The 15099-nt window shown below is 42.8% G+C and overlaps 1 protein-coding gene across 1 annotated transcript in view; it reads right to left on the reverse strand.

Moving 5' to 3' along the window:
* The window catches only part of MYO7A (myosin VIIA), a 739224-nt gene that overhangs the window by 40823 nt on the left and 683302 nt on the right, over positions 1-15099 (reverse strand). Inside the window, exons 43-45 of the mRNA XM_085623258.1 lie at positions 14158-14271; positions 9459-9546; positions 1564-1670 (exon numbers count right to left, since the gene is read on the reverse strand). Of these exons, the coding sequence (XP_085479384.1) occupies positions 1564-1670; positions 9459-9546; positions 14158-14271 (309 nt within the window). The remainder of the gene's footprint in view (positions 1-1563; positions 1671-9458; positions 9547-14157; positions 14272-15099) is intronic.

Here is a 15099-nt window from a genome sequence, read left to right on the forward strand (position 1 = left end):
TTCACATAAGCTCTAAAGACTATGGATGAGTGATAAATTCTGCTACACCGGTAGAGTTCTCAGGGTTTTGCCGACTCTTCGTTATGCATGTAATGCAGAGTTCCATCAAAACTCCGCCAACCACCACATGGCGGAGTTTTTTTCGTGTGCAGCTTGCCAACGAAAAGTTGGTGAGTGCATGCGAGAAAATCTACTTGAGTGGCAGCAAAGAAGCAGTGCACTCTGGCGCGCCTCATGGTGCAGTTCGCGCTGATTTTGCAGCGCAGATCAAGTACCTGGCTCTGAAAATCAGCATCACATGCCAATTCCGCCCACGGAACTCCGCATAATCTAGTGGAGTTTTTTTGTAACTCAGCAGAATTCTGCAGAGTGAAACTTTGCGAGTTCTGCCTACCCCTACAAAGGACTCTTGCTCTTTGTAAAGCTTTTTGACAGGAGAGGCACATTACATCTCTCCTGGAGGATTTACTGGTTTCCCAGAACCAGGTTCTTGAAAATCTTTAAAAATTCATATCTCTGGTTCCCCCGATTGGATTTGTCATTTTGATGTAATTTTACTCATCATATTTTTAGTTTTATTAATTGGGTGTAGCATTTTATGGTATTGTGTTTGACTTTTAAAATGTGTTACTACTAAATACTTTTACCAAGTTAACGTTACTTAATCTGTGTTTTACCTTGGCAAGTATTCCTTGTGGTGTACTCCCATCCTTAAATGAATATTTTATTTTCTTACAGTGGGAACCTATATCTAACCTTGAGTAGGATTCTAACTCTCTCTCACCCTAAATGAGCTCCTGAGTGATTGCTCAAGTCACCAACCCATGAGTATGCTCATGAAAGTTCCTACCTGTCACTAGCCTTAAGTGAGCTATGTCTCTACCTGAAAGAGATTGTGATTGTCTCTAAGCTTGAGTGAGCTCCTGAGTGGGTCCTTGACTGTCTTTAATTCCTGGGTGAATTTTGAATCATGGCCAGAGAATTGGTCAAATCAGGCATAGCAGGGCTATTTGGCAAATGCACCCTTGATTCATCTTTTGTGGCTGTGCACAACAGTGTTAATGCCACAACAGTACACAGTGAGGGTTGTCTCAGCAGTCGAAGATGAGTGTAACCATAGGAGAGTTGTGCTGCATCATAGTCACAGAAATGCTGTCATATTAAGGGCTGCTCAAGGAGTGCAGATTGACTCAATTTACACCCGTGCTGAGTGAATTCTGTCACAACAGTGCAGTGTGCAGGATACGTGCTGCCACAGCAGGGAGTGTGTCATCGCAACATGGCAAGCACTATCACAGCAACGCAGATTGAATGTAAAGAGTGTCAGTGGAGTTGACAGGAAGTACATTTCGGTATTCTCTTTTCTTTAAAAAAAAAATAAGCGCTACTCTATCATCTGAAGGTTGTATGTTAGAGATGGTGAATGCACTGTAAATCTTTTACTATAAACTTGGTGTGTTTTTATCCATCCTGGCAAGCAATTTTCTGTTAACATGAATTACAGATGTATTTCACACAAAAGATATTTCTTATCTTTCTGCAGCTCTTCTTTCAATCTAATACCTGATAATAGTGGAAAATGGAATCTGCCATAGAATCCTTTCCAGGCACTGTGTTCGTCCAGAGTTTCTTCATAAAGAACACCTGGTAGGTGAGGGAAGGCACTATACCTGCAAAAGAGAACATAACTCAGCACAAGTGGCAGAATTATAACACACTATAAGGGTAAAATAATGCAGCAATAGGGCACAAAACCATAAATGTAAGACATAATGACAATTTCAACATCACTGTATTTGCTACCCATTTCAAATATTTAAATCCATCTGTGCTCTGTAGATTCCACATACAGAATACCCAGTTAAAATGCAATTGGTTTTGCCTTGTCCAGCCCTCTCCCCAAAACCCGGGCTATGGCAAAGAGATTTGTCTTGTGTTTAGAAAGCCTAGTTAAACATGTACACTAACAAACTAGATACATCTATTCACTTGCAATGGTTCTTCTCTTCTCTCCCTACCTAAACGTTGTGTACTTAAAATTACTTACTTTTGCATGTTGGTAAAATAGTACCAAGGCTGCCCTCAATTCACCGTGATTACCACCATTACGCCATAGTAAGCATACTGCTGGGGCTTGGTTCTCCCAGTAGGGGGAGCACATCAGGCAGCCTAGGTGAGGTGGGAGCATGGGACGAGACAAAGCAATGTGTTGGGAGGGGGTAACCAAGAGGTAGTGCAGGAGAGGGCTAAAATGCCTGACTGAGCGAAATGGGGATGCAATGGGGTTAGTGTAGGGTGTAAAGAGACATCATATGTTCCAAGGAGATGAGGAGGCAGCCACAATGAAGGCACTGGTAGAGGGATTCACTCCCTTCCACAAGTGCATCTCCATGGGCAAGTAGAGACAGTGCAGGCTTTGCTGCACATCTACTCTCCAAACAAAAAGATACACATTTGAAGTCACTTAGCAATGTGTTGTGTCGTATGCCTAGTAACATGCCAAATGTCCATTTTTCTCTTCCTTACCAATAGATTTTACCTCAATTTGCAACTGCATAGCATCATTGAGGGGAAACCTAAAAAATATATCAGAGATGTATTTAAAACAAGTTTGTATATTGTACTAAGAGTGTCATTTTATAGTCACTTCAGAGTGCTGACTTACACCTAATTAAAGACAATAAATCAGGATGGTCAGAGTCTAACAGAATGTAAGAAGATCCCCTATCCAGTATTATAGCCACCATGAAGAGTTAAAAAAACATTTTTCAGCTGGCTGAATTCAGCAATCACCTTATTAGTCATGGCGTTTCTAGCCATAGGTCCCAAGACTCCTGTGCATCAATCTACCTCTGTATTATACTGCCGAAGTCGGCAACAGCTCTAACCCCTCGAAAACTATTTTCAAATTGATGAAGGATCTTCTAGCTAAGCGCCCCGATGCTCCGACGACCGGCTCTACTGCTCATTGTGAGGCTCTTGCGGTGTTCTTTCAGGAAAAGGTCCAAAACATCTATATGACCTTTCCTTCCACAGGACCCCCAGTTGAGTCTCCGATTTCCATCTGTGGAGACACAGCCCTGCACTCGCTTCCCCTGTTGACATTGGAAGGGTTTCACATCTTGGCTAAGCAGGTGAAATCTGGGTCCCCCGCCGACCCTCTCAGTTCGGCTCTCTTTAGAGATGAGTCGTTCGTGGGTCGGACCGTGGTACACTCCCTGATCAACATCTCGTTGGAGTCGGGCACGGTCCCCCGTAGCTGGAAGCGGGCGATGGTTTCCCCCATCCTAAAGAAGCCCTCACTGGACGCAGACAAGCCTGAAAACTATCGGCCTATCTCTTTGCTTCCCTGGCCTACCAAAGTAATGGAGGCCCATGTCAACAAAGTTCTCTCGGCCCACCTCATCCAGTTTAACATCTTGGATCCCACCCAAAATGGCTTCCGTGCTGGTCACAGCACGGAGTCTGCCCTTCTCTCCATGGCTGAACACCTACGCACAGTGATGGATGCGGGGCAGACAGCGGCGCTCGTTTTATTAGATCTGAGCGCCGCGTTCGACACCGTGTCCCATCCTATCCTGCTGCATCGCCTGGAGGAGGTCGGGCTGGGTGGCTCTGCCCTCCAGTGGTTTCGCTCTTTCCTGAACGATCGTTTCTTTAGCGTTGCGCTGCCACCGTACCAGTCCCAATTCCTTCCTCTGAGACAGGGGGTCCCGCAAGGCTCCTCGCTGAGTCCCACGCTTTTCAATCTGTATGTGAGACCGCTGGCTGAGATCGTCAAGCAATGGGACATGACTATGGTCTCGTATGCTGACGATACTCAGCTAGCGGTGACTATCAGCGGGGATGCGGATCGGGATGCCCCCAGGTTTCAGAGTGGACTTAGGGCGGTGGCAAGCTGGATGAAGAACAACTGTCTCCAGCTCAACGCGAAGAAAACCGAGATCATGATCGTTGGCAGGAAGGCGGAACTGTGGGGGGACAAGTGGTGGCCCATTGAACTGGGGCCGGTCCCTCTCCCGGTCACTGAACTTAGGAATCTGGGAGTGTGGATGGATCCCGCTCTCAGTTACGAGGGCCACTCGAAGAAAATCGCGGCCGGCTGTTTTGGCATCTTGCGGTCGCTGAGGCCCATTCTTAAGTTCTTTGACCGTGGTACCAGGCAGCTGATAGTCCAGGCCACGGTATTATCTCGCCTGGACTATGCCAGCTCGCTTTTGGTAGGGACCAACGTGGCGGAGACTACCCGCCTTCAACGAGTGCAGAATGCCGCGGCTAGAGCCATTGTAGGCTTACCCCGAAGGAGCTCTGTCTCAGGTGTCTCGAGATCCTTGCATTGGCTCCCCATTAAATCACGCATCCAGTTCAAGGTGTTGTGCTTGGCGTTTAAGATCTTGAGGGGAGTAGGTCCGCCAATTCTTGCTGACCTCCTGTCGTGGTATGTTCCTTCCCGCGCTTTGAGATCGGGAAGCCAGGCGCTCGCGGTGGTCCCCCGATACAGGTTGTGTCGGGCTGGTGGTCGCTCTTTTCGGGTGAGGGCGGCTGAACTCTGGAATTCCCTCCCAGTGGACTTGCGGCTACTGACTGACCTCTTGTCCTTTCGCAAAGCTCTGAAAACGTTTCTTTTTTAAATAGATCTTTTTTCTGTGTTGTGTTTCTGCTATCTGTTGCACATTGCCTGCCATGCGCCAGGACGCCCCTTAGCTGGGGCAGCTGTGCGCAATACAAAAGTGCATAACATAACATAACATTTTGATCTTTTAAGCCCCTTTGTTTAATCTGGTTGGAGGTAGCTGGTCAGAGCTCAGCTCTAGCAGGGGACTAGAAAGAAGCTAGCCTGGGTCTTGTGCTTGGAAGCCTCATGTCCACAGCATATAGCCTCAAATTTTATCTGTGGCTCCTCAGTGAGTGAGCGGATGATTTCCATAACATAGGAAGTTGAAAGTTGCTGCTCTTTACAACTGCATGGTTCTGGAGAGCAAAGGTGAGATCTAGTTAAAGAAACTCCTATGTTTATGAGCCAGTTGTTTAGTCAAGATTCGAAACCAGTATCACTCAGATTTTAGACCTCAGTTTTATCGTTTGAGCCAGAGAAAAGTATCTTTCATTTATTGTTAGACGTTATGCATCTGATAACATTGATGTTTGCCTGACTGCATGGATCATTCTACAAGCAGGTGTGAATTTGGGTAGTATTTACACAAATTTTAAAATGCATCTGGTATTGTCTCAGTACTGGTGTCACAGGATGTATGTAGAAAGTAACCAGTGATTGAGATAAGGAGGAACTCTGTAGTACTCTATGAGTTACCTTAGAAGTAGATGAATCCAGAGATCCAAATTCTCACCTGATGACTAAGGTTAGACAGGAAGGGATGAAACAATGTTATGGCACTTTTATGCACCCTATTCAATCTTGAAGCCTTTGAGAGAGATTAGTGTGCCAGCTGTGACGTACAGATCTAGAAATATAAGGTTGGATAGCTTGCATTCATGGAAGGGGGTAAGGACTTCCTCTTTGGTGTCTGAAAAATGTCTTCAGTGAGTGTTCCTGTTCTTTAGGTAATTGATTCTCTTCTATATCTTGACATAACTCATTTGAACCCATCATGTATTGCTTTATAAGATTTCCATGCAGACCAGCATAAAATAGAACTGGTCTGCGTATCTTCCCATTCTGAAAAGTTGATGTGTATCTTGGCTCAATCAATTAAAACCAAATTTTTGCACGTTTTATGGTAAAAAGATAAGCACATTGATGTTTTCTGTTCCAAGCTCACTAATCTTCCTTTCAGTTATTTAATGTACAAACTCAACAGCGCAAAAGCAGGAGACAGACTTTAAAAAAGTAGGTGACAACTTCTTGCCGAGGGTACTCTAGTTCGCGATGGGTAAAAAGATACCTGTGTTCTAAATCTAAATCTCAATCTAACCAAATTGCATGTTAGTGAAAAAATCAAAGTCCCTGTCTGTACCCCTAATCCCTTGTCTCCCAAAATTAGGTAAACATCCGATTTATTCCATAGTATGAGCCAGACATTTGCTTTCCCATTAAGTTGTTATCCGCTGTTATATCTTTTAAAGGCAAATCTCCTGGTGTAATGTTAGACGCATCACCAGACTTCTATGTAATTCTTTCTTTTTTTTTATTTAGTAGAAGCATAGAAAGATTTGTTAAATCATAAAAAAATCATTAACAATATTTATCTTTATAATAATAAATATACTTCATCATGAGAAAACAGGAATCAAATTATGGCTTTGATGCAATATTTCTGAGACAGACAGTAAAAACCATATTATTCCAGAATAATAACATTCGACGATGGCCCTCCCTGGCCGGAAGAAAGTGCAATACATCTCTATAATTGGGACTTCTAAGTAATTCTCCTACTCCTGGATCATTTAAAGATTCTAGGATTACAATGGTCCAGCAATGAATGTAAATGTAAATGTAAATGTAGTAGACTTGTAAAGCGCACAGCTGCCCCAGCAACGGGGCGTCCCGGCACTGTAGACCGCTGGGGAACCCGTCCTGGCTATCCCTGTGAGATGGTCCCATTCTGGGTATCTCCAAGGTGAAACCAGGCATCCCCGACCCTGGCATCATCTACTTCACTTGAAGTTATTGTTTATCATCTACTTCACTTGAAGTTATTGTTTATATCAGGCAAACACCCATAAAACAATAGAAAATATTATCGCTAATACATCCAATTGCCTAATCATAATTATTGTACAAAAGGGAAGGATAAATTCATCACAGTAGCAAATAATGTAATTCAAACCACAGACAAGTTAAAAATCAAATTGTTTTTGTGGCATAAATAAGCTTATAATTAACATAAAATTCAAAATGTAAAAATAGAAATTGGCAGGCAAGCCAGCTTGAAGAAGGCTGTAATTGTTTTATTCACAAAGTGTGACATGAAGACAAGATGAATAGCATCTAACAACAAGACAAGAGTTGTTATATGTGAAAAAAAATCTGCTGACCCAGTGGCCTGTAATTACCAATCTTAGGGACCAGTCAAGAATCAGTCAATCGATGGCTCACCCTAAATAAAGTTTTATGGATATAATGTTTGCTAGAAAATGAACATGCAGCAAGTCACTTATAAACAAACACAATCCTATGGTGCTAACAATATTTCTATTATAATAATTCTCCAGACAAGGTGTATGCTATGTGTTCTTTGTACCGAGATACAGATGGCCAAAGAGATGAATCTTGCCCTTTAGCGGATAGATTATGCTGAGGACTGAGGGGGTTACTTACTAAAGTTTTGCACTGGTGCAGGTGTGGTGCAAAGTGACGCTAAGCCTTGCAGCAATTTACTTATCATCATAAAAAGTAGCCACTAGAGACATCGCAGAATTGTGCAGCACCACATGAATGACCAGACAACTCCTAGCAACTAACTACCTCAGACTTCAAGAAACTGGTACACTTAGCTATATATTAGGCATATCAACTGAGTATGGGAGCATAAGCGGTGTAAGCTAGTAGTATATGCCAAATCTAGATGTAGTTCAAACCCAGCTTTACTTAATGCACTGAACTGAATTGCTTTTACAAGATGAGAACAATTTTTAACACATTCTCATCTAATTAGTTAAGTTGTGTTGTTGAACGGCAAAAATCAACCCAACTAACATCCATTCAACATTCTTGAATATGTTGTAATGATTTGCTTTTTGATGGCACTTTGGAAGTTTGACAGTGATTCTGTATATATCTCCCCTGATGGATTTAACTTAACATGTATGGAATGACATACAGGTCTGAGGTCGGAGACTCAAAACATCTGAGATTTTTGTTATGCACGTTTCATTGCACTCAGAAACTGAAGGAATTGGTCTACAGAGATGTAACAACTTTCTTTAAAACTAAGCTGAGTCTAAATAACATTTGACTGCAGAATAAGAAGTGTAAAAAGGCAAACAAAATCGATGCACCCAAGATCTCGAACATCACCCCCATTTCCTTAAGGACCACCCCAATGCTGCTCTGCTTTAGGAAAGATTTAAAAACCTCCTTAAAGAACACTACATCACAATGCATTAGCAGTCCACCAACCAACTACCTCTCCTATTACTTGTTGACTTAGGCTTGTCTTTAACCATATGCAGCACTACACTGCCTTTTGGCTACGTTAGCACTACAGAAATACCATATACAGACATACACACTGTAAAGATAAATATCTGTCCCAGGCTTATCCCAAGGTGCATAAAAGAGACCATTAGAAAATGTTGAGATGTGAAAGAATGTAACCACAAATGTCAGTTTAAGTTCAGAGTTTTCAGTTGGACATACGGATGGATTTAAACATTTAGGGGGAAACGTTTGTCCAATAACCTCTAGAGGTATATTACTAACATTTGCACAGGAGTTTTCTTTCTGGTGTCATCTGCATTGATGCTAGGCAGCCTCAAGTACACCTGAACAGCAACAGAGCTGAAGAGCGGCATATCTTATGTTCAGCTCTTTCCCTTTCACACAACACTGTGCAGCAACTTTGCTTGCTGCCTGACGTTGCATGAACGTTTAATAAATATGTCCCAAAGAGTGTAACATTGCAGTGCACACAAATCAGAGCACTACTCATTTTTGTGCGATGCTTGCTGGTGGCGGGCACAGGCACTTATGCTTGGCAGCTGGGGATTATTTTCAACATTCCACTTTGACACAATGCAGGAGGCAGCAAGGCAAAAAAGGGGGAGGAGTAAACAGACAAGAATACTTTGAAAATGGAGGAAGGTGGGATGAAAGGGAATCTACAAGAGGGAGGTAAAGAAACAGGAAGTGTATGCTGATGGAAGAATGGGTCATGGGTGTAATCAAGAAAAGGGAGGTGTGGTATCCGGCAGCATAATGGTGGACTTGTGAGAAAGTATCATTTTGGGTGGTGTTCTCACTGTCAGGCAGTCACAAAAATTTCATTTGCAATGCATGGATATGTTCTCAAGTGCATGGTGCTAATGCTGCAGAGGTACGCATGATGAAAATGCACATTTGATTATCTTTTCCTGTGTTGCTTTTTGCTGCACAATGTAAATATTTTTTCAAGCAGAGAATTCCTTTCCCATACATATCATGGAAAGGCATTCCTGCCTTTTAAAGTAGTTGTTTACATATGTTGTACATAAAAACCCATTAGTGAATACCCATACACTTACAAGTATTTCCCATGGACACTCCATGGCTCTTTTTGTAGACCTTACCCTATTCTTACCTCTTCTTCAGTTCCAGGCATGATGTTTTTCTTCTTAATGAGTTTTGAGAATGTATGTCTCCTGAAATAGGAGAACATTCCAAATCTCACCTCTGTTTCAGTGATCCTGTTTAAACTCTAACCCCATTCACCTTCTTTGAGGTATCATGGTTTTTCCACATGTAGATGAATACAGACCACATCACTGCAAAACAGCCCTCTTCAATATCGGCCACTTACCATCTTTCGCCGGCCGCGCTTTCTTTATCCAGTCAGTGAGGTGTCTCACAAAGTCGAAGAAGAAGTCTCCTTCTGGGACACTAATCACCTAGACGAAAAAGAAACTTGTTTAAACTATAAAAGGCAAACTCTTGACTTACAAGTTACCATTTTCTTAGTTGATCTGATGCAGTAGGATAGAGTTTAGAAAAAGTGACTGGTATGTCTGTTGTACCAACAAAAAACCATGAGCTGTTTTAGACTAAAGCGATGCCTGGTCTTCTATTACACTGAATTAAAAAATATGTTCTTTCCTCAGTGCAAGTGTGAACTTTCAGGTTTGCCCTTCAACAGGGGAGAGCACAGTTTTGAAAAATTAAGTCATGACTTGAAAGCGCCACTCCTTTCACTGCCAGCAACCCATCCTACATGCCTTTTGAGAACACCTTCTAGGTGGGTGAAGTGTGTGACTACACTCGTCTCTGTGGGTTTCTCTGTGCCCCATGAAGCTCCCATGCCCATTCCATGTACTGTGCACCCCTTTCTATGTAGAGCAGTAAGAAGACCTCCTGGAAGTATAGGCATCACCCCCATGCAAATGAGGAAACAACCCTGTGACATCACATGGGAGCAAAATGTGCTCCTAGATGGAAGGTATTGCAGAAAGGGCTGTAAAAGCCTCAAGACGTTTGGGAATACAAATGCAGGTGTAAATTCCTGCTGCACCCATGGGCACCTCTTTAATCCAGTCCCAGGACCTGGCTGCATAAAACAGCACAAATTATATTTTATGTGCAGAGTATACATAGCCCCAGGTCCCCCAGTTTTATTTTGCATTGCATTAGGGAATGCAAAAGTACCACATGAACATGATGACTTGCCTTAATATGCTTAAAATGTGCAAGTAATTAGGTCAGATTTTGCGCAACTTTGTGGTACACACTGCAACCAGGGTCAGACTGGAAACCTAAATCAGAGTTGGTGGTATCTCTTTCACCAGTGGAAAGCTTTGACAAACAACTTAACTAACATTGGGTCCTCAGTCACACTACCTCAAAGCACCCATCCTAATTAGGGCAGACGAAAAGTCTTGCGGTCCCAAACAGGAACCAAAATAAACAAGCATTTGCAATGCAATCGGTCTCGCCTTTGGAACCTTATATGTATTTAGCTATGCAGCATATTAGCCTGGGTGCTGAAACATCTACTGTTCTTTAACATGGAGGGAAAGTAAGCACCAAACTGCGTGACACGCCAGGTATGGGAACACATGGAGATAAATATTGCCTTTTAGCAGAAAATGGTATAGTCCAAAGCTCTGTTTTTAATATACAATCAGGGCCTTCTGTGGTCATATCACTGAAAATACAAGATTTGAAAAAAAATATATTGTCTACAGCTGCTCATGCATGACAATTTCTATGGACTGGAATTTAGAGAATTCTAACGTGATTCTGGTATTTTATTGACGTTTGCTGGTTATTTTCTATCAATAGTCGGATTAGTGACAACACGGAAGTACCCTGTTGGATTGCCACCAATTATCCTATTTACTGTATTCCAGGCCGGAGTGTGTGGTTGGTCCTTATCACTAATAGTTAAATTTGCAACCGTAACATCCACACGTTTTTGTGGAACCTCTCTATAACACTAAAGAAAAAGAAAAAAATGAAAATTACTGCAATGAAGATTTATGTAGGGCAAAAAAGTGAAAAAATAAAAATTGTCGCTTTCTGCCCAGAATGCATGAGCTCCTTAAGGCACACATGGTCTTTCTAAAGAGAGGGATCTTTAACCATGAGCCCCTTGTACTTTACGGTAATGTGTTTTATGCTTTTTACATTTGACAGCAAATTGCATCACCCTGCATGCCTGCCACTGAGTCTTCCAAAGAAGTAACATTGGTGAATGAGAAACGTGGGGAAATTCTGAACACACCTCACAAACTTCACATCAGTTTTTCTTTGTCCAATTTCAAGCTAACATTTGAAGATTAGTAGGTGTTTCATGCGGTTTAGCTTTATCGTTAAGCGATAATCAATATGATTTCCGACCCGCTTCTCTGAGGAAGCTGACATGCGCTTTATTAAGGGGAACAGAGTCCTGACAGGCCAGCAGACTTGCGAAGCTCTCAGGAATATTAAACTCACACCGACCTGCAGTTATCCCGGCAATCAGCCCTTTGGCTGTGAAGTGAAACAACACTGGTCAGTAACAACCACTGAAAAGGACTAACCAATGGCATGACACATAACAGAGATCCCTGTGCCAACTCCCCCCTCCTCCTGAGAAGGCGACAAGTCTGGCCTCCAGGCAGCAACAGATGGATACGGGTGCCATACGCGTGGCACTGCTGCGCCTGGCACCGCTCACAAGTTTAGCAGCTCGGCGGGCACAAAGCGGTGAAATAACTGCGAGGTGCCTACAGAGCATGGCACAGAATGCAGCGGCTGCTCTGAAATACCTGTGGGCGGAGGGGCGGTGTATCTGTTATCGTCTGCATGTGGTGCGGCTCACACTGGGTTTATGTTAATATTTAGGTATTAAGGTAAATACCGCAAGCTTTTTTATAGACACACAAGCCCCCCACCCCCGCCCCGGTAACCTGCCTCCACCACCGTGCACCGGTGCGGCATGTGATATCGGCGCTGCTCTCCGGGATCCGGGCGCTTCGTGTGATCTTGGCGGAGTTTTACCTGAGTTTGTGGCTGCAAAGCCAACTGCAATACAGGGCTCGGAGAAATTAGGGCTGGCCTGGCTTGCAAGGCAACATGCAGCCCACTGACTGCTCCTACCACACAGTAGGAAGAAACACAAAAGGCCGCAGAAAAGATACAAAACACGCAGGTGCGACGTTGCTGCTGTTCGGTTCATCCACAAATCCACGGGCACAGCAAGGTAGCTGAGAGCGCCAGTGGGTGGGTGAAATGTGTGTCTTGGTGATTTCTACGGCTCCGTTGAAGAGTTAAGTCTCCCTGAGGCATTGCTAACTAAGCACGCACGCTTGAGAAAGGGCCAGAACTGAGACACAAAAGCTGGCATTCAGTCAACACCCCCATATAACCCCACGCACGCATACAACTCTCATAGATCTCTTTGTAATCTATTGATTAAAATAAGACAAAAAACAGTAGTGGGAGCCGGCGCAGGGAAACAAGCATAATTAAATTAAACTGCTCTCTCCGCCGGCATACTCAACCGGCGTGCCTCTCATTGTCCTGTTTCGTTTCCCTGCTTGTGCTGTCTCTGCCATCCGCCGTGAATTGGCCCGAGTTGCAAACATTAAAGTAACTCCTTCAGCATGAAAAATGTTGTATGCGCATGTGTTGTGGACAGGTCAGGCAAAAAAGCGCGCAAACTCCCCCAGCCAATCCCAGCACAAAACAAGCAGTTATTAATGCAAAAGGACTCTTATTTACGCTAGACCTATTGCATTGTAAATAAAAGTGCAGGCGTCGAAGAAGGTACGAATGGGAGTGGGGGGTGGTGGGAAGAGAAGCCACGACTGCGGGAGGGAACGGGGGAGGCAGGGGGGAACAAAAAAGTTTTTAAAGTAAAGGGGCTGATAGCTATGGAAGGAGAAAAATGACGACATGACCGTCAGGAGGCGGGATAGAGTTGCTGAAAACCAATCAGAGTGCAGCATTTAGGATTTCAGCCAATCACAAAGATAGGCAGAAAGTGGGCGGTGCTTCCCCCACTATACTGTATACAGCATCTCTCGACGAGACAGTGCATGCACTGCCTAGTCGAGACCTAATGACACCCACATGTTCAGAGAAATCTCTCGGCATGTCAGGGAAATTTATTTTTTGTTTTTGAAATAAAAATCCTCCCACTTTGAGAGTTTGTTTGTGAAAAACAAAAACATTAGCTGTTCCGGAGCATTGAACATGGTGCCAGCACAGTAATGCTTCAGAATTTGAAAAGCTGTGGGCTTTAGTCCACCAGGACAACAGAGAACGTCCCTTTGTTGCACCTGTGAAATGGAGCAAAGATCACCATACACTAAATAGGTCTCTGTGAGCAGTACTTAAAATTAATGTGTTAAATGTTACCTATTGAAATACCACTGACAACAATAAAATACTCTATATGGAGTAATATTATACCAACATAAAGCACCAAGCAATTTGCTGCTTACAAATTAAAATATAGCCAACAGTTTTTAGTGTTGTTAATTTAAAGACAAGACAAAACTGTGTACGTGAAATAGCAAAAACCATCAACAAGTTAGAGCTCTCACCTTAAACAAGAGCCATAAAAGATTAAAAGTTCAAAATAACAGAAGAGGATATTAAAAACTGAAAAATTCAAAACACAGGAATGAATGTGGAATTTTCAAATAAGGCACATTTGTAATAAATAAATAACAACATTTATGTGCTTTAAATAAGTGTCTCTACATAGCAATTGCACAACAAATGCACATATACACATGGGACTTTTGGTATGTATACAACATATTTACACTGTCACAACAAACAATGACTGTTAGATATTAGGTTTCAATCAAAGGCTAAGGCTGAACCTTTTCCTTGGAATGATAATTAAAGTCTAATTTCTGATGCATCTAAAACATCGTTTCTGATTTCAGATTTATGGTGATAAGAGTAGTGAGCTTCTGCTTGCATGCCTAATTTCAGATTGCACAATCCTTAGGGCACTGTTTTTCCTTTTGTCATCATCTCAAGTCTGTTCTATAGCACAAGCATCTTACCTTATCAGAGATTTTCACAAAGAGGCTGAAGCCCTCTGGGGACTTCAGTAGCAGCCTGGTAGCGATGTCCTGGCAGAAGTCTTTGGCTTTCGTACTGGACTCTACTTCAAAAGCCTACGAAATGATAGGTGGAGTTAGCAGGCTCCCTTGCCAGAACATTCTACCAATTCCAATCAAGAAATTTGAGTCAGGTATTCCACCACATTCAGCAGAAAGACCTCAATGTATGTATGATGCTCTGTGACAATGTTTGGGTCTATCTCAAATGAATGTTCTCCTGATGTCAAGCGGCACACTGAGTAGAGAAGTCCTTGTTTTCATATAATTCAAATCTGGGTGTAGCATCTCAAAACATATTACATGACTCTAAATCACATATCCTGATCCACAGCAAGGGAAAACACCACTCACAGCTGAGAAAAAATCCATCATTTGGATGGATTTTCTGCTCTCCTGAGTTTTGTCTATTTCAAACAGGCATAAGTGGTGCAGTGAATGTACAAAAATGGAGCAAACAAATCAATTTTTTCATTTTTAATGGTGTGCAAGAGAAGCAATTTCTTTGCATGGATAATGTTTTAGATAGGAGGAAAACATAGAAAAAAGAACTGTGCTCTGCACCTATACATGTACTCTATGTCTGCAGATGTTTTGTTAATTTTACAACCATTTATGTCGATCATGGCCTTCAAAGCCATAAATGGCTCCCCCACCAACTAATACTCTTGTGTCCCATGCAGGTACCTCCTAACTCATAACCTATCCTCAGGTAATCTTAGCATTCCACTCAAGCCTAAGCCTCCTTCTGCACCTTCTGATTCTGATCCTTCTGCTTACTGGGACTCCTAAATTGGAACTTATTCGCAGCTGAAGCATAATGTGATACTTACCTCCAAGACTGCTGTCAAGATTCACCTCATCCTAGGAGAAGCCTATCACCTA

Source organism: Triturus cristatus, chromosome 8, assembly GCF_964204655.1.
Source record: "Triturus cristatus chromosome 8, aTriCri1.1, whole genome shotgun sequence".
Taxonomy (NCBI): Eukaryota; Metazoa; Chordata; class Amphibia; order Caudata; family Salamandridae; genus Triturus; species Triturus cristatus.